The sequence below is a fragment of the Ammospiza nelsoni genome, chromosome 25 (assembly GCF_027579445.1).
Source record: "Ammospiza nelsoni isolate bAmmNel1 chromosome 25, bAmmNel1.pri, whole genome shotgun sequence".
NCBI classification, from domain to species: Eukaryota; Metazoa; Chordata; class Aves; order Passeriformes; family Passerellidae; genus Ammospiza; species Ammospiza nelsoni.
In genome coordinates this window covers 1,601,099-1,625,985 of record NC_080657.1, presented here as the reverse complement: position 1 = coordinate 1,625,985, position 24,887 = coordinate 1,601,099, and the positions used below count along the sequence as shown (strand labels likewise).

The 24,887-nt window shown below is 56.7% G+C and overlaps 1 protein-coding gene across 1 annotated transcript in view; it reads left to right on the top strand.

Annotated features, from left to right (window-relative positions):
• Positions 1-24,887, top strand: part of LOC132083701 (microtubule-actin cross-linking factor 1-like) — a 146,489-nt gene that overhangs the window by 21,771 nt on the left and 99,831 nt on the right. The window contains exons 2-6 of the mRNA XM_059488527.1: positions 12,090-12,151; positions 13,226-13,315; positions 16,722-16,799; positions 18,104-18,196; positions 24,643-24,809. Coding sequence (XP_059344510.1) covers positions 12,090-12,151; positions 13,226-13,315; positions 16,722-16,799; positions 18,104-18,196; positions 24,643-24,809 — 490 coding nt within the window. The remainder of the gene's footprint in view (positions 1-12,089; positions 12,152-13,225; positions 13,316-16,721; positions 16,800-18,103; positions 18,197-24,642; positions 24,810-24,887) is intronic.

Below are 24,887 nucleotides of genomic sequence, written 5' to 3'. Positions count from 1 at the left end.
AGCTCCCACTATTCCTGTGTAAATGGGGAGCAATGGAGGGATCCTCAGAGCCAAATTCCCTGTTTGCACAAACCCCTGTGTTTGGGACGTTGGTTTTCCAGGGCCACAAGAGCTTTGCTGTCTGTCTTTCCATATTTTTGCCGCACTGGAATTGGGTGGTGATGATCCAGATGAACCCCACGTCGAACTCCCACTATTCCTGTGTAAATAGGAATAGGTGAGGGGATGTGGAAATCCCAGTGGAGGGATTTTCAGAGCCAAAATCCCTGTTTACACAAACCCCTGAGTTTGGGACATTGGTTTTGCAGGGCCACAAGAGCTTTGCTGTGTCTTTCCATATTTTTGCCGCACTGGAATTGGGTGGTGATGCCCAGTGCTGGAGTTGGGTGTTGATGCCCAGGGGTCAGCACGGGACCCCTCAGGCTTTTCCCTGTCCCTCCCATCAGGAATGTGGCCGCGGGGGGGATGATGAAAGCCAGAAGGAAATGCTGAAGGTGGGGAATGTGCCCGCTGTGCCAGGAGCCGGCTGGCGAGGGCTCCCCGGCCGTGCCCGCACACGCTCCGGGTGATTCACCAGGAGGGCAGGGATGGGGAGCCAGGAGCCCGGGAGAGCTGGGCAGCGTCGGGAGCTGTGACCTGCCCTCGTTCCACCTTGTTTTTAATAGCCCGGATCAGAAGAAACGTCATCTTTGTTCTGGCTTTCCTTTCCCAAGGCTGCTGGCGCCGCGGGCAGGGTGGAGCGGGGCGCTGCCCGTGCTTGCCAGGCACAGCGGGCACGTGCGGCAGCCAGGGATGGGCCTTGCTGAGCTGGCTGTCTGTCTGTCTGTCCGCAGCTGCCTTTGCTGTGGTTTGCCAGGAGGGTGTGATGCTGCGGAGGGGGGGAAGAATGATCTCAGATCTGGGCTATGGAGGGAGGGATGTGCTGCATCCCCTGCATGTGCTCCATCCTCTGGGTGTGCTGCATCCCCTGCATGTGCTCCATCCCCTGCATGTGCTCCATCCCCTGCATGTGCTCCATCCTCTGGGTGTGCTGCATCCCCTGCATGTGCCTTATCCCCTGCATGTGCTCCATCCCCTGGGTGTGCTCCATCCCCTGGGTGTGCTCCATCCGCTGCATGTGCTGCATCCCCTGCATGTGCTGCATCCCCTGCATGTGCTCCATCCCCTGCATGTGCTCCATCCCCTGGGTGTGCTGCATCCCCTGCATGTGCTCCATCCTCTGGGTGTGCTCCATCCCCTGGTTAAGGGTTAGGAGCTGTGTTTGTTCCAGCCCTGTGCCCCCAGACAGCCCCTCTGGAAGTCCAGACAGTCCAGACAGACTCCTGCCCCTGGGTGATGCTGTCTTTGATTTACCAGGGCACCCCTGATCCAAATCCTGGACTCTCCTTCCCCTCCTGCTGGTCGATTTTCAGCCGCTGTCATAACTGAATGAGATTTGCTCCTGAAGCTCCCAGAAAGGAGGAAAAAAACCAGCAGAAAGGGGAAAAGCTTTGCTGAGGAAGCACGGCAGGAAACCTGGCTCCTGTCCTGCAGTCACGAGTTTGTGCGTGCTCAGCACTGCTGCTGGACAGGCCCTTTACCTGCTGTGGGATCTGGGGTGCTGCTGGGCAGGGTGGGGTGACCCTTTGGGGCAGAGAAGCCCTGCAGGGCACTCCCAGCTGCTCCCATGTCCCGTTTTTCCTGCTGCAGGCAATAGAGGGGCTTTGCTGGGCTAAGCTGGGGGGCATTGGCAGCACCCCCACACACCTGGGCACAGGCAGAGCCCCAGAGCAATGCTTCACCCCAGCTCAGTGCTGCAGGGTGCCAGCTCTGTCTCTGTCACGGCCATGCCCACTCCCGCGTTTCCACAGTGCCACCTGGCTGCCACCTCCCCGGGCTGGGACACGGAGCTTCTGCTGCTTTCTGCGAGGCCACAGCAGGCAGGGCATGAAGGAACAGCCCAGAGGCTTTGCCCACAGCCGTGCCAGGGTGCCTCCATGCCCTGAGCGGTGCCAGGGCACGGGGCTGTGCCCGGTTCCTGCCCGGCAGCTTCCCTGGTCATATAAGGAGATGCCGGAGCCGGGAGCCGAGGCGGGAGCTGATCTCTGTCGCCTGAGCATTACTCACTGGGGAGGCACATGGAGGGGGGAGGAACGGCCCGGGACACCCAGAGCTTGCCGTGACTCAGCTCCAGGCAAGGGCAGTGAGGGGATCCAAAATCTGAATCCCCTCAGCTGCCCCATGGGGGACCCTAAAGCCAGGTGGGGGCAATACCCTAAACCCAGTGCTGGGGTCCCACCATTCTGAGTGGTACAAAATGCTGCCCAGGGCACCCTGTGGAGCAAGGGGGTGCCCTGCAAGGTGCAGACCCCGCTGTGGGAGGGCAGGGCCTCTCCCCTCCCCAAATTCCTGCGTGGGCAGGAGATGTGTCCTCTCCCCACCCCTTTCCTTTTCGGGCAAAGCCGCCTTGCAAGGAACTAAAAATGAGCTGTTTGTGTTTTGGGTGCTCGCGGTGGTTTCCATGGCAGGGAGGGGGGGCTGTGGGAGCTGGTGGCTGCATCCGGGGCTGGGTGGTCCCCAGAGCTTGGCAGAGTCATCCCAAAACTCAGCGTTGGTTCCTGACACCCCCTTCCTGCACTATCAGGCACCTCCTTCCTGCCCTGTCAGCTTCCTGCAGTGCAAAAAGGAAAGTGGGGTGATGGTGTTAAACTGGGGGGATTTGGGGGTCACAGGAACCTCCAGGGTGTCCTGATGCAGCAGAGGGATGTATTGATATAAATACAAATAAATATATAAATTATAAATATATAATATAAATATATTTATAGAAATATAAATAAATATATAAAAATATCAATACATTGATATTTATATATATCATACATATTGATATAAACATAAATTTATATAAATATATTCAAAAATTCAGCTTGATGATCCTTGTGGGTCTTTTCCAAGTCAGGGCCATTCTGCGATTCCATCAAATTCTATTTATATGCACAAAAAACATATATTTACATACAATTATATATATTTTAAGAATTTCTTTCACCCAAAGCCTTCTCCAGCTGCAGCAGCTGGCAGCGCTCAGTGCATTTTATCGTCCCCTCTGTGCAGGAAACACCCGGGATGCCCAAGAGCAGCTGAGCCCCCATGGTTGCAGCTGGGGTGAGGGGATGTTGGAAACCAGCTCCGGCTTCCTGCACCCTTTTCCTGTGGCACATCCCAGCTCCACCACGTCACCAGCTCCCATCTGCCTTGCAGGAGGCTCTCTGCCCCTCTCAGGCTGGGCCAGGGGCCCATTTATGGTGGCCTCATGGTGGGTCATTCCTCCTGCAGCTTTAACAGAAAGCAGACCTCTTTGTGGGGGAAAACTATGCCAGGATATTTTTCATCCAGGCAGGGATGGAGATCTGGAGAATATATTGCAACAGCGCCGAGCACCGGGGCAATTCTGTATTTTTTATCACCCATCTCCTTGTCCCAAAAATGTGGGGGCTGCAGGAACCCCAGTGAACGATGCAATTATAGGATTATGGGATGGTTGGATGGAAGTGACCTTAAAGATCATCTCATTCCATCCCCTCTGCCATCCAGGGTACTCTTCCACCATCCCAGGTTGCTCCAAGCCCTGTCCAACCTGGCCTTGGACATTTCCAGGGATCCAGGGGCAGCCACAGCTTCTCTGGGTACCCTGTGCCAGGTTTTGGAATGTTTTAAGGCAATGTTTGGGTCCAAACCCCATCCAGCCTGTCCTTGGACACTTCCAGGGGTCCAGGGGCAGCCACAGCTGCTCTGGGCAAACTGTGCCAAGTTTTGGAATGTTTCAGGCAGTGTTTGGGTCTATCAGGTTTTGCTTGATATGGTTTTCTTTGTGTGCCTGACTGGGTTTGGGGAACTGTAACTTACAACTCGGGGTTGTAAATATCCTATAAATTTCTGTTTGCACCTGGATGGAACCTTGGGTCTCATGGCCTTTTCCCCAGTGTGGAGCAGGAGTTGTGGGACGGCATCTGCTGCATCTCCTAGTCAGTAACTCCTGAGCTGGGATTCCTGGCTCGCCCACCAGTAAATCCTGAGCCAGGCTGATGCTCTGCAGCTCTGCTCTGTGCCACCCTCACCTGAACAACAACCCCCTCTTGTCTGAGCCCTGGGGAGACAGAAACAGCGAAAAACGCGCCTTTAATTCCGCACAGCCTCCATCCAAGAGCCACTTTCTCCCCGTGGAGCTGCCTGCGAGGGGCTGTGAGATCAATCCAGCCTTTGTGGGAGCCTCCCCAGCCCGTTTGCCTGTGGTTACAGGGGCGGAGGGGCCGGGCAGGCACCGGCTGCTCTCGGTTTGCCCGCGCCGTCCCTGGCACCGCCGGCAGCGGAAGCGTTTCCGAACAGAACCGAAACCCTGAGTAACGCCCAACACCGCGGTGCAAACCGTTAGTAAACGGGGCTGGGCTGCACAGTGTGCCGTGCTGAGGGCAGGCAGAACACCCAGCCACGGGAAGGGTGGGGGAATGCACAGACCTCTGCTCTTAGAGCATCTTTTGGGCTGTTTTCTCACGGTGGGGTGTTCTTCCGTTATTCAGAGCATCCAGGGAGGGTGATGGGGATGTGCTTGTGCTCCTCAACCCCCAGAAAGCCAAATTTTGTCACTCTCCCACCCGGCCACGGGAAGGGTGGGGGAGTGCACAAACCTTTGGTGTTAGAGCATCTTTTGGGCTGTTTTCTCACGGTGGGGTGTTCTTCCGTTATTCAGAGCATCCAGAGAGGGTGATGGGGATGTGCTTGTGCTCCTCAACCCCCAGAAAGTCAAATTTTGTCACACCGTTGCTGGGCTGAGTTTCCTGCAGACAAGCAGGGCTGGATCCAGCCCGGGATCCCCTGGAATTGCTGTCTCCATGTCCCGGCTGCGTTTGGCACCTCCGGCTGCTGCTGGCAGGGGACGCTGCTGACTGTCACCCATCCGGGGGTGTCACTGAGGATTTGTGGCTGTCCCAAACCCCCTTTGGTGAACTCAGGGGCGTTGTGGTGATGCCTCCACGGCAGCTGCTGCCGCTGATATCCCCTCGGCCGCGGCTCCTTCTCAGCGGGGCTGGGAATGGATATTGAGGAGATGACGTTCAAGCGGGGAAGGGAAGGAGGGGGGGAAACGACGGCGAAGTTTGGCCGCGAGAACTCCGAGGAAAGATGTTTGAGGCGGCCTGACGCTCGCTTTTCTCCCTTTACCCGCCCCCTCTTGGAGCTCCCAAATCTCCCAGTCCCAGCGGCGCTGGCTGTCCCAAAGCCCTGCCAAGCTCCGGGGACAGGACACGGCCAGAGGCGCACGCAGAAGTTTTGGAAGTTTCTGCTCAGCCCCCATCCATCCATTCATCCATCCATCCCCTCACCCTCCCGGCGATGCTGGGCTCCAGCAGGAGAAGGAAACTCGGAGCCAGGATTGGGTTAAGGGGCCGGGAATAGGAAGCGATGCCTCTCTCGGAGAGCTCCTATCTGCCACCCGCTGCCTTTGTCCTCAGCCACGTCCTGGGCATCGCCGGCGTCCTGTACTGGAGGAGCCGGAGCAGGGAAGGTAGGGCAGGGAAAGGGGGGTGTTTGGGGGGGCGCAGAGTGCTAAAATGGCCGGCATGACCTGGCACGGGTTGTTGTCCCTCCCCAGGAGCCGTGGCAGCGACAGGGACAGGCGTGGCTGTGGGGAGGAGGGAGGAGGACACGGCCGTGGGGAACGCTCAGTGGGCTCTGAACCCAAATGGGGCTCTGAACCCAAATGGGGAGGGCGGACAGAGTTTGGGAGCCTAAATTTGGCCTCACCACCCATTCCCGGCCTGTGTGAGGCTGAGGATGACCAGGATGAGGGGGGACGAAGCTGCTTTTTGTCTGGCACAATCCCACCACCCCGCTGGGGTTCTGCCTTCCCTGTCCGTGACAGCGGCGTCTCCGTCACCCCCCAGCACCAGCAAGAAACAACCCTGGGAGCTTCTCCCGGACCTGGCACGGCCTCTCCGAGCAGCTGGGGCTGACCCTGCCTCAGTTTCCCAAAATAGGGCCCGCACATGACTGCTCAAGGAGGGCAAGGATTCGTTTCAGGGGTGTGCAATAGCTCCAGGCTCCAGACGGGGATTTGGTGACGCCTTCTCTCCGTCCCGACCTCTTCTTCCCCCTGGGATTTGTTTGTTTTGATTCCTCGCTCTTTCTCTCCGGCCGTGCTTGTTCTCGCCGTGCCTCCGCATGGGGCCCTTTCCCCGCGTCCATGACCGATTCCCTCTTTATTCCCTCTTTTCTTTCCCTTTTTTTTTTTTTCCATGCAAAGGGGCGGGACTGCGCAGCCGGGCAGCGCCTGCAGGATTTTCCCTGGATGCTGCTTTTTGAGATTCACTTTTCCTTCCTCCCTCTGAGCTACTGGGGGAGAGGGAGGTTGAGAGGGGATTGCACAAATGTCGTGCAGAATGCGCCCTGTCACCCACTAAACCCAGCCTTGCTGCAATTCCTCCCGCTTAAATAATCTCCATGGCTGGGCACTGTTGTCCAGGGATGTTTTTGGGGACCTCTTAGGGGTGTTTTGGGGTTTATCTCTTCCCCATGCTGACCTGCTGCTTCATCCTACTTTGAGGGATGTTCCACCCCAAATCCACCCCTTTTTGAAGAAATCTTGGAGTCAGTGTTGCAAGCAGCAAGTATATTCAAAACCTGGTTTTTTTTCACTGCTTTTTCCCAGAAAAGTGAAGGAAAAGCCCAATCCTGGAATACCAAGATAATTTTGCAGCAGGTTTTTTGCTCTGTGACGCTCTGCCGAGCATCTGCCCTGCTCTCCTTTGCATCACCACGTCTCAGGTGTCTCCCTCATTAAATATCTGGGTGTTGGATACTTTTCCACCGCAGGTATCTCCTGTGCATTCTTCCCGGCTGAATCAGGCTCCGTTTCCTCTCCCTGGGTGGAAGGCTCTGTAAATCCTGCCCTGTTGGCTCTGTTGTCATGATGGATTATGTCAGCTCTCGAGTTGGCAGCCAGCGTGTTTTAAATACCTTGTGCTCCTCAGCCAGCCAGATTTTTTTTTTGCATATCCCCCCCTCTCAGAAGTGCCAGGTTCAAAAAGCCCCCTGCACATTCTCATTCTTTGCTTGTTTTGAAGGGAAACCTCTGGGTTAAAATGCTTAAAAATTTGGAAAATTTTTAGGCTTTTTAAGGTAACCAACCCCTCCTTTAGGCCATGGTTGGCTCATATTTAATCCCACTTTCACACTGGGCGTGGGCTTGGAGATATCCTTGAGATCTCAGTGATATCAGTGCCCTGTCTGATGTCTTCTGTGTTCCTTTGGATTTAATAGCAGGAGGAGGTTTGGGAATCACTTCCCAGCTTTATTCCAGGAGCTGGTGGGCAGCATAAACCCCCCGGTTCCCTCCCAAGGATGGCAAAGGGAGCACCATGGGCTGGTGGGATGGAGGATGCCACACCAGGGTTGGGATTAGGGATGGTGCCTGGTCAGAAACCTTTTATCCTGCTGGTTCCTGGGGCTGGGGCTGGGCTCTGGCAGCAGCCTGAGGCAGGAGGAGACACACAGGGATGGAATGGGACAGTGGCACAGCGTGGTGATGATGGAGGAGACATCTGGGGCCGGACGTGTTGGGAGCTGCTGGGGACAGGCAGGCTGCCAGCACAGAGGCTGCTGCAGGCAAATGGGGTGGGAATTGTCTGTGCAGGGCCTTGTGGTGGTGCTGGGGGGGTTCTCTGGCACCCAGCAGCTGTGGGAGCCATGGAAGGTGCCTGGGGATGCTGAGCTCCAGCGGGATGGAGAGTGGGAGTTTTTCTGTCTGTGGGGCAGGATGGTTTTCCCTGTTTCCTTTCACTTGGTGAAAGGAAAACCTCCCCAGGCCTCACCTTGCCCTTGAGCAGCCACCAATGCCCCTCAAGCCTCTGTGGGGGATTTGTGCCTCAGTGCCCCTGCTCCTTTGGGTTCCTTTGGGATCCCATTTTTGGGGATGCAGTGAGCTGAGCTCTGATGAGCAGTGTTGGGAGAGGAGGTGGGGAGGGAATTAAACCACGTGTGATCCTGTTCATGGCCTCTGCTTGCTGCTGATGCTCCCTGTGAGGGACCTGAGGCTCTGCAGTCCCTTCTCCTGCCACTACCTTGTCTTTGGAGTGGGACAGATTTTCCTTTCCTTTTCCCCAAAATCTTCCCTCTCTCCCTGCCCTGCCTACCTGCCATGCCTCTGCTGACTGTCCCTGGATGGTGACAGGATGGGTTTTTGGTTTGCTGAAACCTCTGCTAGACCAGAGAGAGAATGAGCATGGAGGGGGGGATTGCAACAAGTTATTTGTCAGGGTGACTCTGGAAAAGATTAGCTGGGCAGAGATAAGCTTGCAATGCCTTAATATTGTTAGTAAGCAGTAACCAGCATTATTATTAGCTCAGCTGATAGCACGGGCCCCGGGGCTGGGGAGGTTTAATCTGGTGAGAGCCCGGGAATTACCCGGAGGAGGTGAATCAGGGCAAAAAAAGAGAGGAAAACCCCCAATTTCTGCAGGACATGGGAACGGGGCTTTCATGGAGCCGCCTTTGGGCCGTGGGCACTGCTGGGATGCAGCGTTGGAGTGACAGTGGGACCCGGTGACACCCATGGTGACACCCACGGTGACATCCACGGTGACACCCACGGTGACATCCACCCCTCCTCTGTCCCGTGCGATGCTCGGGGGCAGCAGCGCGGCTCCTCTCGCCCTCCAGGCCAGCAGAAGGGCTGCGGGGCGATTATATTTAGAAGAAGAGGAAGAGAGGCGCTGATAAGGCGGCCCCCGTTATCTCCCCGCGTGCCAAGCTCCGGGACCGGGACATGATTTGGGCACAAGCCTCGGGCTGGCGGACGAGAACAGCCGGGCATTGTCCCTCCCGTCCCTGGTGCAATTAACTGGAAAACAAGAGGAGGAAAAACAAACCAGGAGCCGGCCTAGCAGGCAGGGCAGTGCCCGGCTCTGCGGGACCAGCCCGCTCCCGCATCCCCGTCCCGCATCCCGCTCCCGCATCCCGCTCCCGCATCCCCATCCCGCATCCTGATCCCGCATCCTGATCCCGCATCCCGATCCTGCATCCCCATCCCGCATCCCGATCCCGCATCCCCATCCCGCATCCCCATCCCGCATCCCGATCCCGCATCCCGCTCCCGCATCCCGCTCCCGCATCCCGCTCCCGCATCCCGCTCCCGCATCCCGCATCCCAATCCCGCATCCCCGTCCCGCATCCCCGTCCCGCATCCCGATCCCGCATCCCGATCCCGCATCCTGATCCCGCATCCCCGTCCCGCATCCTGATCCCGCATCCCCGTCCCGCATCCCGATCCCGCATCCCGATCCCGCATCCTGATCCCGCATCCCCGTCCCGCATCCCGATCCCGCATCCCCGTCCCGCATCCCGATCCCGCATCCCGATCCCGCATCCTGATCCCGCATCCCCGTCCCGCATCCCGATCCCGCATCCCGGTTCCGGCTGCGGGAGCCGCTCCGCGCTCGGCATCACTTCATCCCCACGAACCGGAGGGAGCAGCAGCTCTGCCCTTCGCTGCCGGGAGCGCTCCGAGCTGCCCTGCCGGGGTTCGGGAGGGTTCTGCGGAGCCGGGAGCGGAGCGAGGTCGGTCGGCGGCGATGGCGCGGAGGAGGAACGGGCGCTGCCCGCTCTGCCGGGGGCACCGGGGGTAGGAAGTGGCTCGGTGGGAGGAGCTGTGGCCCTGAACTCATCCGTCCGCACCCGCCGGGGTCGGGCTCGGCGAGCGGGAGGTGCCGGCTGAGGACCCTTCCCCCGGGTGCTGCGGTTTGAATCGCCATCCCGGGCCGGGACCATGGAGAGGCGGCTCCTGGCCGGGGAGAAGCGGCGGCTCAGCGCCTGCCTGGTGTGCCGGATGTGCTGCATTGGTCAGTACCCCCTCCCTGCGTGCCCGGGGACACGGGCTGCATCCGTCCCCACGGGCTCCATCCATCCCCACGGGCTGCATCCGTCCCCACGGGCTCCATCCATCCCCACGGGCTGCATCCGTCCCCACGGGCCGCATCCGTCCCCACGGGCTCCATCCATCCCCACGGGCTGCATCCGTCCCCACGGGCTCCATCCATCCCCACGGGCTGCATCCGTCCCCGGTGGGCACCAGAGTGGGGAAGGGATGAGATACTGTGGATCTGGAGGGGTCTGGTGCAGGAAAATCCCTAAAAATAGAAGTGGGAGTGACACAGCTTCCCCTGCCCTCCATCCATCCCCAGTGGGCACTAGAGTGGGGAAGGGATGTGATACCGCTGCTTTGGAGGGGTCTGGTGCAGGAAAATCCCTAAAAACAAAAATGGGGTGACACAGCTTCTCTGGAGTTGGGAAGGGACGTGACACCATGGGTCTGGAGGGGTCTGGTGCAGGAAAATCCCTAAAACCAAAAGCAAGAGTGACACAGCTTCCCGTGCCCACTCCATCAATCCCCTGTGGGCACTGGAATGGGGAAGGGATGTGACACTGCTGCTCTGGAGGGGTCTGGTGCAGGAAAATCCCTAAAAACAGGAGTGGGGTGGCACAGCTTCCCCGGAGTTGGGAAGGGACGCGACACCATGGATCTGGAGGGGTCTGGTGCAGGAAATTCCCTAAAAATAAAAGTGGGGTGACACAGCTTCCCCGGAGTTGGGGAGGGATGTGGTATTGCTGCTCTGGAGGGATCTGGTGCAGGAAAATCCCTAAAAACAAAAGTGGAAGTGGCACAGCTTCCTAGGCTGGCGCCGGCAGCCCCGATGCTCCTGCAGCCGTGCCAAGGCTGGAGCCTGGTGGGATGGGAAGGGAGGGTGGATGTGGCTCTGCCCACGGGTGGATTTTGGCTCCTGGTTCCGTGCCGTGGCCTGGGGACGGAGGGGGACGCAGGGAGGGGACGTTTGTGTCACCCTGTGCCACGTGTGTGGGGGAAGCCGCGGGGTGGGTGAGGAAGAGGAAGAGGAAGCACCGTTGGGTGGTGCTTTGCAGTCCGCGTGGATGGAGACACGGGGAGGTTTTCCCAGGGTCTCTGGGGCTGTGCAGGGACCCCCAGTGATCCCCCCAATCCCAGGAGGGGGTTCTGGAGCTGTCCTGGGGAGCTTGGCTTGGGAAATGCTGTTTTTTTTCTCCTTTTTCTCGATTTTTGACATAAAAACAAAGCAAGGGGTGCTGCTGCCTGGTAGATCCTGATGTCAAAGATGTGTTTGGGGTGAGCGGGGCTCATCCTTTCCCAAAAATCCATGGGCTGGAGATGCAGTGCTCAGGGCTGTGTGCTGTGGGTTGGTGCTGGGGATCTCTGTGTGCTCCATGATTATTGTGCTCCATGGTTATTGTTAAATCCTGCTGGGCACAGGGCTGCCCTGAGCCCCCCTCGCTGCCTGGGGAGCTGAGTGGGACCCTCTGCCCTGTGGGACTGTCTCCTTTAGCCTGTTTGTCTGTGTTTTTCCTCTGTTATTAGTTTTTAATGGAGCAAAAAGCCTCTCTAGAGCTCCCCCATCGCTGTTGGCATCACCACAAATGTCCCATCTTGTCCCCACTGGGGGTGGCACCCACATTGTCACCCTGTCCTGGCAGCACTCAGAGCTCACAGTGCCCGGCCAGGGCTGAGCTGTGGGACAGAAATAAACATTAAATCCTGGCAATCCAATGAACCAAAAATACAGGGGCAGAATAAGCTGCTAATTGCATGCCGGGCCAGGACCTGTGATGGGACATCTGGGGGTTTATGTAACACCCTAAAACCTTCCAAGAGTGGGCAGGGGAAGGGGGGGGACACCCTCCTAAAATCGGGCAGACCCCCCTGTGCTGCCTCTGGAGGAGGTGAGGAGTCACAGAGAGGGTGAATTCTGGTTGTGCCCATCCCAGTCATCCACGCTGCTTTCCTTGAGCATCCTTATTCTCAGCAGAGAAAAATAAAAGGTGTATTTGGTTCTGGCTGTCATTTCCCTGCCCTGGGGGCATTCTGGAGCCTCCCATCCCGCAGCATTCCCTGAATAAGCTGCCTCTGTTCCCCGTGCCCTGCGCTGGCACCGCCGGCGATGCCTCTGTCTCTTCCCCTCATTTCAAAACCTCATGAGTTTCTGCATGAGAACCACTGACCAAGAGCTGCCTTTGTCTCCTTTTGACAGATGAACGGGACAGAGTCCAAAAGAAAACCTTCACTAAATGGGTCAATAAACACTTGATGAAGGTAAGAGTCACGGATTTTGTTGTAAAGCCACCGAAACGACCGTCCCTCTGCCTGCTGCAGCTCAGGACTGGCAGATAAATGACTTTTTAAGGGTTTTTAAGTTTTTTTTTTTTTTTTTTAATGCCAGCACTGTTTGTTTTGAGTGTTCATGTGAGTCAGAGCAGAGCAGGATGTGCTGGAAATGTGCTGGAGCCTTTGGAGGGCACTGTAGCATCACCACAGATCCCTTTTATTGCCTGGGCACCTGATCCTTGATTAACATGAGGTTTGTGCATCCTGGGGGAAAGGAGGGGATCCTGAATCCCCCTTTCATCCCCTAGCAGGAAAAATGGTCATTTTTTGCCTTTTGAAGCCAGGATGGAGACAAGATCCAAAGTTTGTTAAGCAGGATTAACGTGGCACCACAAGGTGCCTCCTGCTTTCTTGGTTAATGCTGGGTGGGTTTTAATTAATTCTCAATTTAGCAAAGAAAAAGGAGGAAAAAATATGGTTTGAGCACTAGGTGTCCCAGCTGTGTTTTCCTGCCAGCTTTGCAAAGCTCTGTGCCAAGCTTTGGGCTGCTTCCTAAACCTTGCAGAGGAGGGGAAAACAGAGAGAAATGGGAAAACACAGAAAAATCTCGAGGCTGCTTGGGGGAAATATCCAGGGATTCCCAAGTGGGTGAAACCCCAGGAGAAGCTCTGGGTGTTGGGGGAAGAGAGGCTGCACGTGGTGCCCTTGGGGAGCTGCTCTGCTGCCAGGTGGGAGCTGGGTTTGGGGAGGAATGTGAGGAATGTGAGAAGTTAAATTCAGAAGTTAAAATCATGGGGTTACCCGGGGTGCAGATGGTGCCACAGTTGGATTTTGTGTGTGGAATTGGCAGCAGCTTCTGCCAGGCCATTTGGGAAGGGGGAGGCTGCTTTTCCTGGTCATGATTTTGCTTTTCCTGGTGATGATTTTGCTTTTCCTGGTGATGATTTTGCTTTCCCTGGTGATGATTTTGCTTTCCCTGCTGATAATTTTGCTTTCCCTGGTCATAATTTTGCTTTTCCTGGCCATGATTTTGGCATCACTGATGGCTTTTCCCCTCCCCAGGTGCGCAAGCACATCAATGACCTCTATGAAGACCTGAGGGATGGTCACAACCTCATCTCCCTCCTGGAAGTGCTGTCAGGAGTGAAGCTGGTGAGTCCCCAGGGCTGGGCAGGGATTCTGGAGTGCCCCTAAACCCCTCTCCATCCTCTCCCTGCTCCCCTTCAGCCTTCAGCTGTCTTTTCTCACCCCATGGTCTCATTTCAAATGTCTGTCATTGTTTATTTTATTATAATGAATTTTATTATTTAATATTATATTTATCACTGTATATTGTATTTTATATTTTATTTTATTTTATTTTATTTTAATATTTTATTTTATATTATTTTATTTTATTTTTATATTTTATTTTTTATTTTATATTATTTTATTTTATTTTGTATTATTTTATTTTATTTTATTTTTATATTCTATTTTATTTTATTTTATTTTATTTTCTATTTTCTATTTTCTATTTTCTATTTTATATTTTATATTTTATATTTTATATTTTATATTTTATATTTTATTTTGTTTTATTTTATTTTATTTTTTATATTTTATTTTATTTTATTTTATTTTATTTTATTTTATTTATTTATTTCTACTCAAACACCTGTTCCCCAGGCTGGTCTCTCACCTGATTATGGTGCCTTGGGCAAAGCCCTCTTCTTGCCAAGTTTTACACACCTTCCCCTTCCAGATGTGGCTCCATATTTAAAATCATGGAAAACAGCAGAATTTGACCAAAAACCGCTTCTGTGGCAGCGTGCCCAGCAGTTTATCTCAGATGTGACACTCGTGCTCAGCTCCTGGGTTTGTAGCATCACTGGTGCCTGGAGCATCGTGGAGTTCCCCCTCCTTCCTCCTCCTCCTCCTCCTCTTCCCTCTGTGGCTGACACTCTCCCTCAGCTCTGGGAAGATCCCCATTGCCGTAGCACAGCAGGAATTATTTTAGTTTCCCCCAAAAATAGGATCTGGGCAAAGATCTCCCACATCCCTCCGGAGACGCCGAATGCGATTTTGCGGGGGCTGCAAACTTGGATCGCTCCACTTGTGATCCAGACAGCTTTCCAAAAAATCAGGAGGAAATTCCACTCTTGGAACCCAGGGCGTGCTGGAGACCGAGCCACCTTCACCCCGTGCTGCTGCTGCTGTGTTTTATTTTTTATTTCTGGGTGTTTCTCCTGTTGGAGACTGAGCCACCTTCACCCCGTGCTGCTGCTGTGTTTTATTTTTTATTTCTGGGTGTTTCTCCTGTTGCTGTCTTTTTTTTTTTTTTTTTTTTTTTTTTTTTTTTTTTTTTTTTTTTTTTTTTTTGGTTTCTCCTCGTGCCTGGGTGTCACATTTTGGTTTCCATTCTGTGTCCCTGCCCTGTGTGCCACCCTCCCCGCCCTCCTTAGCCCGTAGAGCCAGCAGCTCAGTGGAGCCTTCGCCTGGTGGCAGCACCAGCCTGGTGCCGTGCGAGCAGCGAGGAGGAGGAAGATGATGATGATGAAGAAGTAGGTGGAGCCTGCCCCTGGCCGCAGCAGCAGTGCCACCAGATCATCCAGTGCCACCCCAGCGGGGTTTGGGGTAAAACCCAGCTCTGGGTGCTCTGCTGGAGCAGGGATGTGCTCCTGGTCTGGATGGTCTGTGTGTGCACTGCGGGGTCAGCCTGCAGGCAGGACACGCCACCCACCTGCTGTGACAGCACGTGTGTCCCCTCCACGGGGCAGGGGGGGGACAGGGACAGCTCCTGCACGCTGCTGGCACTGCATGGACAGGCTCTGGGCACGGCGGGCACCTTGTGGGATCCTGCATGGGGCCGGGGTGGGAGCGAGCACAGCACGGCCCCAGCTGAGGGACAGAGCCCAGGATGCACCCAGATGGGTTTGTCAGCCCTTGTGCTCGGGGTGACAATGCCCTTGTGCAGTGTCACCTCCCTGGAGCACCTTCCTGATGGTCCCCTGCAGCCCTGGAGGTGTCCCCCTGGCAAGGACAGCTTTTCCCTTGGCAGGGGCAGATTTTCCCCTTGCAAGGACAGCTTTTCCCTTGACAGGGGCAGATTTTCCCCTTGCAAGGACAGCTTTTCCCTTGACAGGGGCAGATTTTCCCCTTGCAAGGACAGCTTTTCCCTTGACAGGGGCAGATTTTCCCCTTGCAAGGACAGCTTTTCCCCTTGGCAGGGGCAGATTTTCCCCTTGCAAGGACAGTTTTCCCCTTGCAGAAACACGTTTTCCCCTTGCAGGGATAGCTTTACCCCATGCAGGGACAGTTTTCCCCCTTGCAAGGACAGTTTTCCCTTTGCAGGGACAGATTTTGCCCTTGCAGGGGCAAAATTTCCCCTGGCAAGGACAGTTTTCCCTTTGCAAAGACAGTTTTCTCCTTGGCAGGGGCAGCTTTACCTCTTGGTAGGGACAGATTTTCCCCTTGCAGGAACACCTTTCCCCTTGGCAAGGACAGATTTCCCCTTGCATAGGCAGATTTTCCCCTTGCAGAAACACCTTTGCCCCTTGGCAGGGGTGGATTTTCTCCTTGCAGGGACAGATTTTCCCTTTACAGGGGCAGATTTTCCCCTTGCAAATCCAACTTTTCCTTGCTGGGACAGCTCTTCCCTTCAGGCTGGAGCAGGAAGGTGACTCAGAGCACTTGGGGTGTCCCAGCAGTTCAGAACATGGCTGTGGGCTGTGTCCCCCCACCATGGCTGGAATCAGATGGTCTTTAAGGTCCTCTCCAACCCAAACCTCCTGTGATCCCATGAAAATTCCTCATCTTGAGGCTGGGATTTGCTTTTGGGTGCTGCTCCTCCCGCACCTGCTGATTCAAAGCCTCCCATCCCCTTTCCCTGCCTGTGGCTCAGCTGATGGAAACCTCTGGAAATCCCTTAGCTTCAGCAGAGATGGGCAAGGCCCAGGGTGTCTCTTGTGCCCTTTCCTAAGGGTTTCAGAGGTGCCTGGAGCAGGAGTCCCTTCCCAAGGGGTTCAGAGGAACTGGAGCATCAGCCTCTGCTGTGTGTGGGAAGAGCTGCAGGGGCTGGTGCTGAGCTCAGGGTTCCTCTGCCCTCATGGGGACCTGCAGTCCTGAGTCCTCCTGTCCTGAGTCCCCCTGAGTCCGTCTATCCTGCCTCTGCTTCCACCTGGACATACTGGACTCTGTTCCTGTTTGAGTTCATCTCTTTGCTGAATCCTCTTCCCAGCCTGTCTGGCTGTCCCTGAGCTGGGCAAAATCCTGCCCTGGGATCTCAGAGGTTCAACCAGGCCTGCACACAGCCCTCAGGACCTCAGCAGAGATCTGGATCTCAACATCTTCCCACCTCCATCTCCCACCAGGGCATTTTAACCTTCTTCCAGCAGGACTGTGCATAGCAATGACTTTATTTACTCCAGACCAAGGCACAGCAGGATGTGTGGGGGGCACAGGGGGTCACAGCAGCACGCTGAACAGCTCCCAGGGGGGGATCACTGTGCATGTGGGGTGCTGCCAGCCCAGCCCCAGCAGCAGCCTGACCTAAAAGTGCTGCCTTGTGTCTTTGCAGCCGCGTGAGAAGGGGCGGATGCGCTTCCACCGCCTGCAGAACGTGCAGATTGCCCTGGATTTCCTGAAGCAGCGACAGGTGAGGGCTGATAAAAGCTCATCCAGCAGAGCTGGGTGGTTTTGTGTATTCTTTGTCTTGTCTGAGGCTTTTGGGAGGAGTGCAGGAGCAGCCTGTGCTGGGGTGTGCCCGTCTCTGTGGCGCTGACGGAGGGTGGATTGCAGGGGGATTTTACTCTGTGGATTTTCTCCTGTGGGTGTTGTGCCTCTGGAAACCAGCCCTGCACACAAAAACCACTGTGAAAAAGGGACCTGACCCCAGCTCTGAGAAAGGGTTGGCAAATGTCATTTCTGCACCCCAAAAAGGCTGCCCTGGGGCTCCCTGGCAGATCCCTGCTGTGGGCATGGGTGGCTGTGGCACGTCTGTGCCTTCCCACCAATTTCTGGGGACATGTGGCAGCTGGCTCTGCCCAGCCCACACAGCCTTGACCTCGGGGCTCATGGACTTATTATCCCCCAGTTTTTGGAGGGCAGGCTCTCTCCAGCAGGTTTTTGGGAGCTGCACAGCCCTGGGCAGATCCTGCCTGGAGCAGTGGGATGCATCCTGAGACTTGTTGCCTGCACAGCCCCAGGGGTTGGGTGTCCTGTTCTGCCTGTTGGGTCAGGTCCTCCCCACCGTGATGCTCCCAGATATGCCACGGTGATGATGATGATGATGATGATGATGATAAATGGTACCAGTTCATGCTGGAGCAGAGACTCCTCTCCCTCGCTGCTGGCCCGAGGGCATGGAATAAATTTGAGCACATTCCCTACTCCAGGGAGGGTGAGCTGCTTCCAGCCCCCCTCCTCCTCCTCCTCCTCAGCTCCTTGATAGAGACATTTTGCCAACGGCTCTGGGGAACTTGTTTCTCCACTTGGATGAAACAGCTTTTCCCTTTGAAGTGTGGTGGCCTTGCTGGGATCTTACCCCAGAATGATCCATGGGGTGCTGGGGAGAGGAGACTCCCCCTGGGAGGAGTGAGGGTGTTCCTGCCTTTATTAGAGCTTGATTTTGAGTTAAAGCTGCAGTTACAGCTTGGTCATCCCCGTTTTGCCCCCTCTCTGTGCTCTGTAGCTGTTCAATTATGCAGCAGTGCTCAGGGCTTTGGGGACGCTGCTCTGTGAGCTGAACTAAAGCCATTAAGTGCTGGGAAAGCACTTCAGGATGGAGAGTGCTGGAAACATGGAAAAATCCATCTCTGCCTCTTTGGGAAGCCCTGGGATCTTCCTGTGTGCCTGCTCCTCACTGGGGTGGCCCTGGGGACAGCGTGGTGGGGACATGTCCTTGTGCTCTCCATGTGAGGCTGACGGGAAGCTTTAACCCTGTTTGCCTTTTTTTCCAAGGTGAAACTGGTGAATATCCGCAATGATGACATCACAGATGGCAACCCCAAGCTCACCCTGGGGCTCATCTGGACCATCATCCTCCACTTCCAGGTAGGACACGGGATTTTCTTGCCATCAGGAGCTGTGGAATCCTTGTTTTTCTGCATTTTCTGTGGAGATGTCAGCACATGGATGGGCCTGGAGGTTCATGGCAGTGTCATGGAGACCACGCTGGGAGAGCAGCAGCAGCTTCCCCTCATCATTTGCATAATGAAATCATTAATGATGGGTTGTGTGGTTTGTTGGCCGTGCCTGTTTGCTCAGCTGGAGTGTCTGGAGAAGAGTAAATTTGGAAGGGGCCAGGGGTTTTATCCCAGGGCACTGCTGACCCTTTGGGTGAAGAACTTTTCACTGGCATGGAATGTGTCAGCCGGGTGACAGCACAGGCATGGCAGAAGTGCCCTGACCTGGGACTGTCTCTGTGTGCTAGAGATGCTGTTGGAAAAGCGAATTTTGGGCCTTATATGGCTTCAAATTATCCAATTGTAGCTCTGATGGCTTCAGGGGGTGACGTGACCATCAGTGAGTTGGCATTTGGGGTTTGATGGTCTCAGGGGGTGGCATGTGCCCATCAGTGAGTTGGCATTTGGGGTTTGATGGCTTCAAGGGGTGATGTGTGCCCATCAGTGAGTTGGCATTTGGGGTTTCATGGCTTCAAGGGGTGATGTGTGCCCATCAGTGAGTTGGCATTTGGGGTTTGATGGTCTCAGGGGGTGGCATGTGCCCATCAGTGAGTTGGCATTTGGGGATGATGGCTTCAAGGGGGTGACCTGTGCCCATCAGTGACTTGGCACTTGGGGTTTCATGGCTTCAGGGGGTTGATGTGTGGCCATCAGTGAGTTGGCATTTGGGGTTTGATGGTCTCAGGGGGTGGCATGTGCCCATCAGTGAGTTGGCATTTGGGGGTTGATGGCTTCAAGGGGGTGACCTGTGCCCATCAGTGAGTTGGCACTTGGGGTTTCATGGCTTCAGGGGGTTGATGTGTGGCCATCAGTGAGTTGGCATTTGGGGTTTGGTGCTGTATGGCCTCATCTCTGTGGGATCTGCTGTATCCCAGCTCCCTGCCTTATCCCTGCTGGCATCTTCCAGGCAGGACTAGTGTGGCTGTGAGACTCGTAAGGAAGATTCCACTGGAAGATTGTATTTTTGGAGACTGGGCAGTGCCTCAGGGAGAGGCTTTTGGGGTCAGCCTGAGGCTGAGCTGGGTATGAGGCTGCTGACAGGGCTCTTCCCAGGCTTTGGCCCTGGGAGCAGCCGGGGTCAGGCTCTGCATGCTGATGAGTCACTGTCATTCTGTGGGGCCCTGGCTGTGGCATCTCGTCCCTGCTGTCCTTGTGGTCATCCTGGTGCATCCTCTCTTGCAGGAGAGGGGCATCAGGAGGTCCTGGGTGCCCTCCATGGCTGGGAGGGGACACTGCCACCCTGGTGTGGGTGACACGGGAGCAGGGCTGGTGCTGGTGAGCCTGTGCATCCTGCTCCCACTGCTGCACTAACGGGATTTTTTCTGGGGTTGTAGCTCCATTGTGAACCTCTTAATCTCCCTTAGTGTCCCAGTGCTGCTGCCTGGGGGCAGGCGGCTGGGAGAGCCCCAGAGGGGTTGGGGATGGGATGGTGCTGCTGTGGAGCTCAGGCTGTGCCAGCTCTGTCGTGGTGAAGATGAGGAGGGTGCCTTGGTGCCCTGGGGGCTTTTCCTCATGTCCTGAGAGCTCTTGTGGTCACTGTTTTCCCTTAGTCATCCTCTGGATTGCTCCCTATTGAGCGTTTCCCGTTGAGCATTTCCTCATTGAATGTTTCCCTGCTTCCTGGGGCTGAGCTCAGTCCCCCCATCTTTGTGTCCCCAGTTTTTGCCTCACCCCCACTTTTGGTACGTGTTACCCTGCCCTGGTCCCTCTGAGCTGGCAGGCAGAGTTGGGGTGCTCATTCCCCTCAAACCCCTGCCCTGGGAGGCGTTTGGGGCAGGAACCACAGGGGAGAGGCAGAACTGGGCTGGGCAGCATCATCATCCTCCCGTTCCCGTTCCTGCCGGGACCCTCTGGCTGCAGCTCCCTGGAGCGATGCTGGGTCCCCAGGGCACTTCTGTGCCCCAAACTGGGTGAGCCTGGCAGCACATCAGTTGGGCTTTTGGGGCTCCCGGAATGAAGAATGAAGAATTAAGGAGCAAACCTTGCGAACTGGAGAGAAGCAGCCCTGCGGAGCATGCAGAGTCACTCTGACTCCTCCCTGCTTTTTTTTTTCTTTTTTTTTTTTCCCTTCCCATTTCTCTCCCACCCCTTCCTTTATTCTACCTTTGCCAACCTTCCTTTAGGTTTTGTGTTTTATCCCCGTCTTCCCCAGCCTCTCCCACTCCCCTCCTCGATTGCTGCTCCCCCCTGTTTGTGTTGGCAAGGGCCGTGCTCCAATTACCTCATATTTGGAGAGAAGGACGCCGCAGCCAATCCCCGCTCCCTCTGCTTTTAGGTCAAGTGATTTCTGAACTGCAGTGAGATGCTTTGAATTTGTCTTCTCGCAGCGCCCAGGCTGTAAGATGGCTGTCTGGAGCGGCGGCGGTGGCGGCAGGGCTGGCGGGAGGGGACGGCGACAAGGGGCGCTCGGTGGAACGCGGTGTCGGATCCGATGAAGCCCCGCTTGGGATTTATTCGGGAGCCGGCGACTCGCCCAGCTGCCTTCCTGCCGAGCAGCGGGAGATGGGGAATTCGCTGGGCTGCGTTAAAGAGCAGAAGGAAAAAGCTGCGGGGAAGAAGGCACCGCTGTCTCCCAAAAAAAGGGTGCGCTTCAAGCGGAGGCGGAGGGGGAAGAGGAGAGCGATGCCCGAGGCGGCCCCGCAGGAGGAGCCGCCGGCGCTGGAGGTGGCCGAGGATGAGGATGAGGCGCTCAAAGCAGCGAAGGCATCCCCAGGGCAGGAGGGAGGAGAGGAGGAGCCCTCCGGCAGCCGGGACGCCGATCTGGGTGCGCTGCATCCCGGCATCATCGTGCAGGTGAAGGAGCGCTTCCAGGGCGAGCTGCAGAAAGCGCGCCTGGTGCTGGAGCCGCAGCGGCCGGGTGTGGCGGGAGCTGCCCGGGAGGAAGGCACCACCGTCATCGCCCGCCTGCTGGACAACCCGGCCGACAAGGACTGCGAGAAGGCGGTGAGCCGCCTGGTCGAGCTGCAGAGGAGCGGCAGCTGCCGGGCTGTGCTGCTGCCGCTGCGCGCAGGGACCGATGGCCGTGCTGGGACACTGCTGTCCCCGGCCAGCGCCGTGCCCGGCCGGGAACCGGCACCCAGGGATGCCTGGGGGAAAGGAGGCAGCGATGAATTCACCTCCAGCGCCGTGCCCGGCCGGGAACCGGCACCCAGGGATGCTTGGAAAGGAGGCAGCGATGATCCCGTGCCCGGCCATGAACCGGCACCCAGGGATGCTTGGAAAAGAGGCAGCGATGATCCCACCTCCAGCACCGCCTGGACCTGCTCCTCCTCCTCCGCAGCAGAGCCGGGCACCGTGTCCGAGCTGTCCACGCCGTCCCCCATGGTGGATCAGCTGGAGAACCCCAGCGTGGGGAGAGGCTCGGGGTTGCCGTCGGAGGGAGATGGGGCCGGGCCGGCGGCGTCCCGCAGCCCCTCATCCCTGAGCGGCAGCGCGGCCCGCAGCTCCTCGGGGTACGGCAGCGAGTGGCCGGCCAAGGGCACCGGAGCTGCTGGGAGCACGGTGTCACCCGCTGATGGTGGCCTCAGGCTCGCTCTGGAGGGCCGGGCTTGCAGGGGGAGCTCGGGGACAGCCGGAGCAATGGTCAGTGTGTGAGTGTGCCCCCTTTCTGGAGTGGGGTGGGAGGATCTGGCTATGGGGACCCCAAATCCTGCTGGCTCCTGGGCATGGTGATTTCAGCTCAGGGACCCCTAATCCTTCTGGCTTCTGTGCATGGTCATTTCAGCTCAGGGGATCCCGAATCCTGGTGGCTCCCGGGCATGGTGATTTCGGCTCAGGGCACCCCAAATCTTGGTGGCTCCTGGGCATGGTTGTTTCGGCAAGGACCAATCTCGTGCTGTGGCAGGATGGCAGGGGCAGAAAGCTCCTGAGGCTTTTCCCCTGCGGCATCTCCTCTGGGAAAGTATCCCTTGGGGAGTGAGCCGTCCTGGCAGGGTGGCAGGATGCTGGGGCAGAAAGCTCCTGAGGCTTTTCCCCTCCACTGGGAAAGCATCCCTTGGGGACTGAGCTGTCCTGTCCCTGCTCCTGGCACAGGCAGCCTGACAGTGACAGCTCCTGGATGCAGTGGGTGCGGCTGGTGGCTGCTGTCACCACTGCCACTTGTGCCCTCAGGGTGTGAATTTGGGGTGTCCCCTTCCTGCTGCCTGTGCAGGATGGATGGCAGCAGGATGAACATGGAGATGTGGGGGCTCTGCCTGCCCTGAGGGGTCTCCAGGAGGAACAGGAGGGGATGGTGCTGTGTTTCAGAGCCTGTTGCTGCTTGCTGGTCACTGTTTTGGGGGTGACAGCATGGGCAAAGATGTCCTTGGGTCTGGTCAAGCTGTGAATGCCCCAGGACAAGTGTGTGGTTCAAGGGGCCGTGGCCCTGATGCCTTTGCCAGGTTGGGACCACTGTCACAGCCACCATGTGGCCTTCAGCATCCTGCCACCAGTTGCTTGATGAACAGAGCTGATGCTGGAAGGGTTTGGCCCCAATTCCTGCGAGTTTCCACTCTCTTTTCTTGCTGGTGCCTCCCTAAATCTTTGTCCTGTCACAGACATGTGAAGAAAGGAGGGTGGAGCTGGTGCCGCACCCTGCACCTCCATAAGCACATCTCTGGGAGAGTTTCCACCAAGGATGCTCTCAGGGAGCAGGCCCAGTGCTTGGAGACCCCCAGTGCTGTGTCAGGGATTAAAAATAAAGGATTTCTCAGATCTGGGTGCTGTGAGTGCTCCTGGATGGGCAGCACTGCTGGAGTGGGGCACAGCTGGTGGGTGGGTTCACAGAAGGGTTAATTCTGCTCTTAATTAAGAGCCATCAGGTAATTAATAAAGAGGTGCTGAGCCAGAGGGAGCTTTGTGGGTCCTCCCTGGAGGTGCGGAGGGTCCCATCCTGCTGCTCACCCAGGACATCATCCCGTCCATCCCAGCTCTGCCACCAGGTGCCTGCTCCTGACATCCCTGGGGAGAGGGGAAAGAAAGCCCCGGGGCTGGAGGAGTTAAAGGCAGCTCCGGCAGCGTGGCAGCAGCTGACAAAGAGCAGTTCTATGTGTGATGAGCGTGTCAGGCTGGAGAGGGAGGTGAGCTGCAGCATACCAATGACACCGGCGGGGCGGGACAGACGCTGCTAATCCCCCAGGTCCCTGTCTCCTGCCTGCTCGGGGATGTCTGACAGCCCTGAGCGCTGCCAGCGCCCAGCTGAGCGTGTTTTTGGGAGGGGTTTGGGTGTTTTCAGGGCTGGGTGCTGGCGCACCTGCTCCCTGCAGTGCCGGGAGGAGGAATTTGGGGAGCAAACAGCCTGCGTTGCTTTTCTGTGGGCACCCTGGAAAATCTGCGTGGCTCCCACCCTCCCCTTTGTCCTGCCCTTAATTAAGGGGAGGTAATTGTGCCGAGTGGGGAGCTGGGGAGGGGAGGGTGAGGAGGAAGCCGTGCCAGTCAGGAATTTGCTGGCATGCGGGGACACGTGCGTGGCGTCACGTGCCAGTCTGGGACTCGCAGCCAGCCCTGTCTGAGGGGTCCGTGACTGGCGCTGCCTTTGGTTGGGAACTGGGTCACAGCACCCCCTGGCACCAGCACCCCCTGGCACCAGCCAGGCACAGGGGGGATGTCACATCCTTCTCCCCATCCTTCCCTTTTCCCCCAGTGTGGAGCTGCTCTCCATGGCTGGAGGTCAGAGAGCTCCTCTCCAAGTGTTTTCCCACTTCTTAAGTTGGTGTTTTTTACAACAGCTCCAGGTGGAGCTCCCCTGCCACACCTGCAGCTCCAACAAGAGATTTTGGTGGTGGTCCCTTGTCCTTGCCCACCTTTGGTGCTGCTGGGTGGCAGTGATGACCATTCCAGGAGCCCCAGGTGTCTGAGGGTGCTGGGGTGGGAGCAGTGAGGGTGCAGGAGGGTGCACGGTGTGTTTGGAGCAGGGAGAGGCAGGAAAGGACCTGCCTGGGGCCTCCTCTCTCCAGGACGTTGTGTTCCCAGTGAGGTGTGTCCCTGGCTGTGGGGACAGGGGTGGTGCACAGGGAGTGGCTCTGGTGATGGTTGGCAGCTGGGGTTTGGAGCTGTCAGCTCGTGTCCCAGCTGGGCTGGGCTGTGTGGCCAAGCAGCCCCTGGTGGCCCTGTGAAATGGGGTTGGAAAATGTCTGGCTCTGCCTGTTTGGATCTCCAGCCTGCCCAAACAGATCCTGTGACCCCTTCCCAAATTCCTTGGCCTTCCACAGTGTCCCCTCTCCCCATGGTGACCACGAGTTGCCTCCTGCCCTTTCTGGTAGCCAGATCTGGGGCAAGGAAATCCTGGTGGATTTCCCTGCTCCTGCATCCTCCCATGGCTGTGCTGCTTCCTTGCAGATCTCTGACATCTACATCAGCGGGGAGCTGGGGGATATGTCAGCCAAGGAGAAGCTCCTGCTGTGGACACAGAAGGTGACAGCAGGTTACATCGGGCTGAAGTGCACCAACTTCTCCTCCTGCTGGAGCGATGGCAAGATGTTCAACGCCCTCATCCACAGATACAGGTGGGCAGGGAGCAGCAATGGGAGTGTCAGGAGGGTGGGAGGAGGGATGAGGGTCTCCCAGGGGTCTCTGCCCACCAC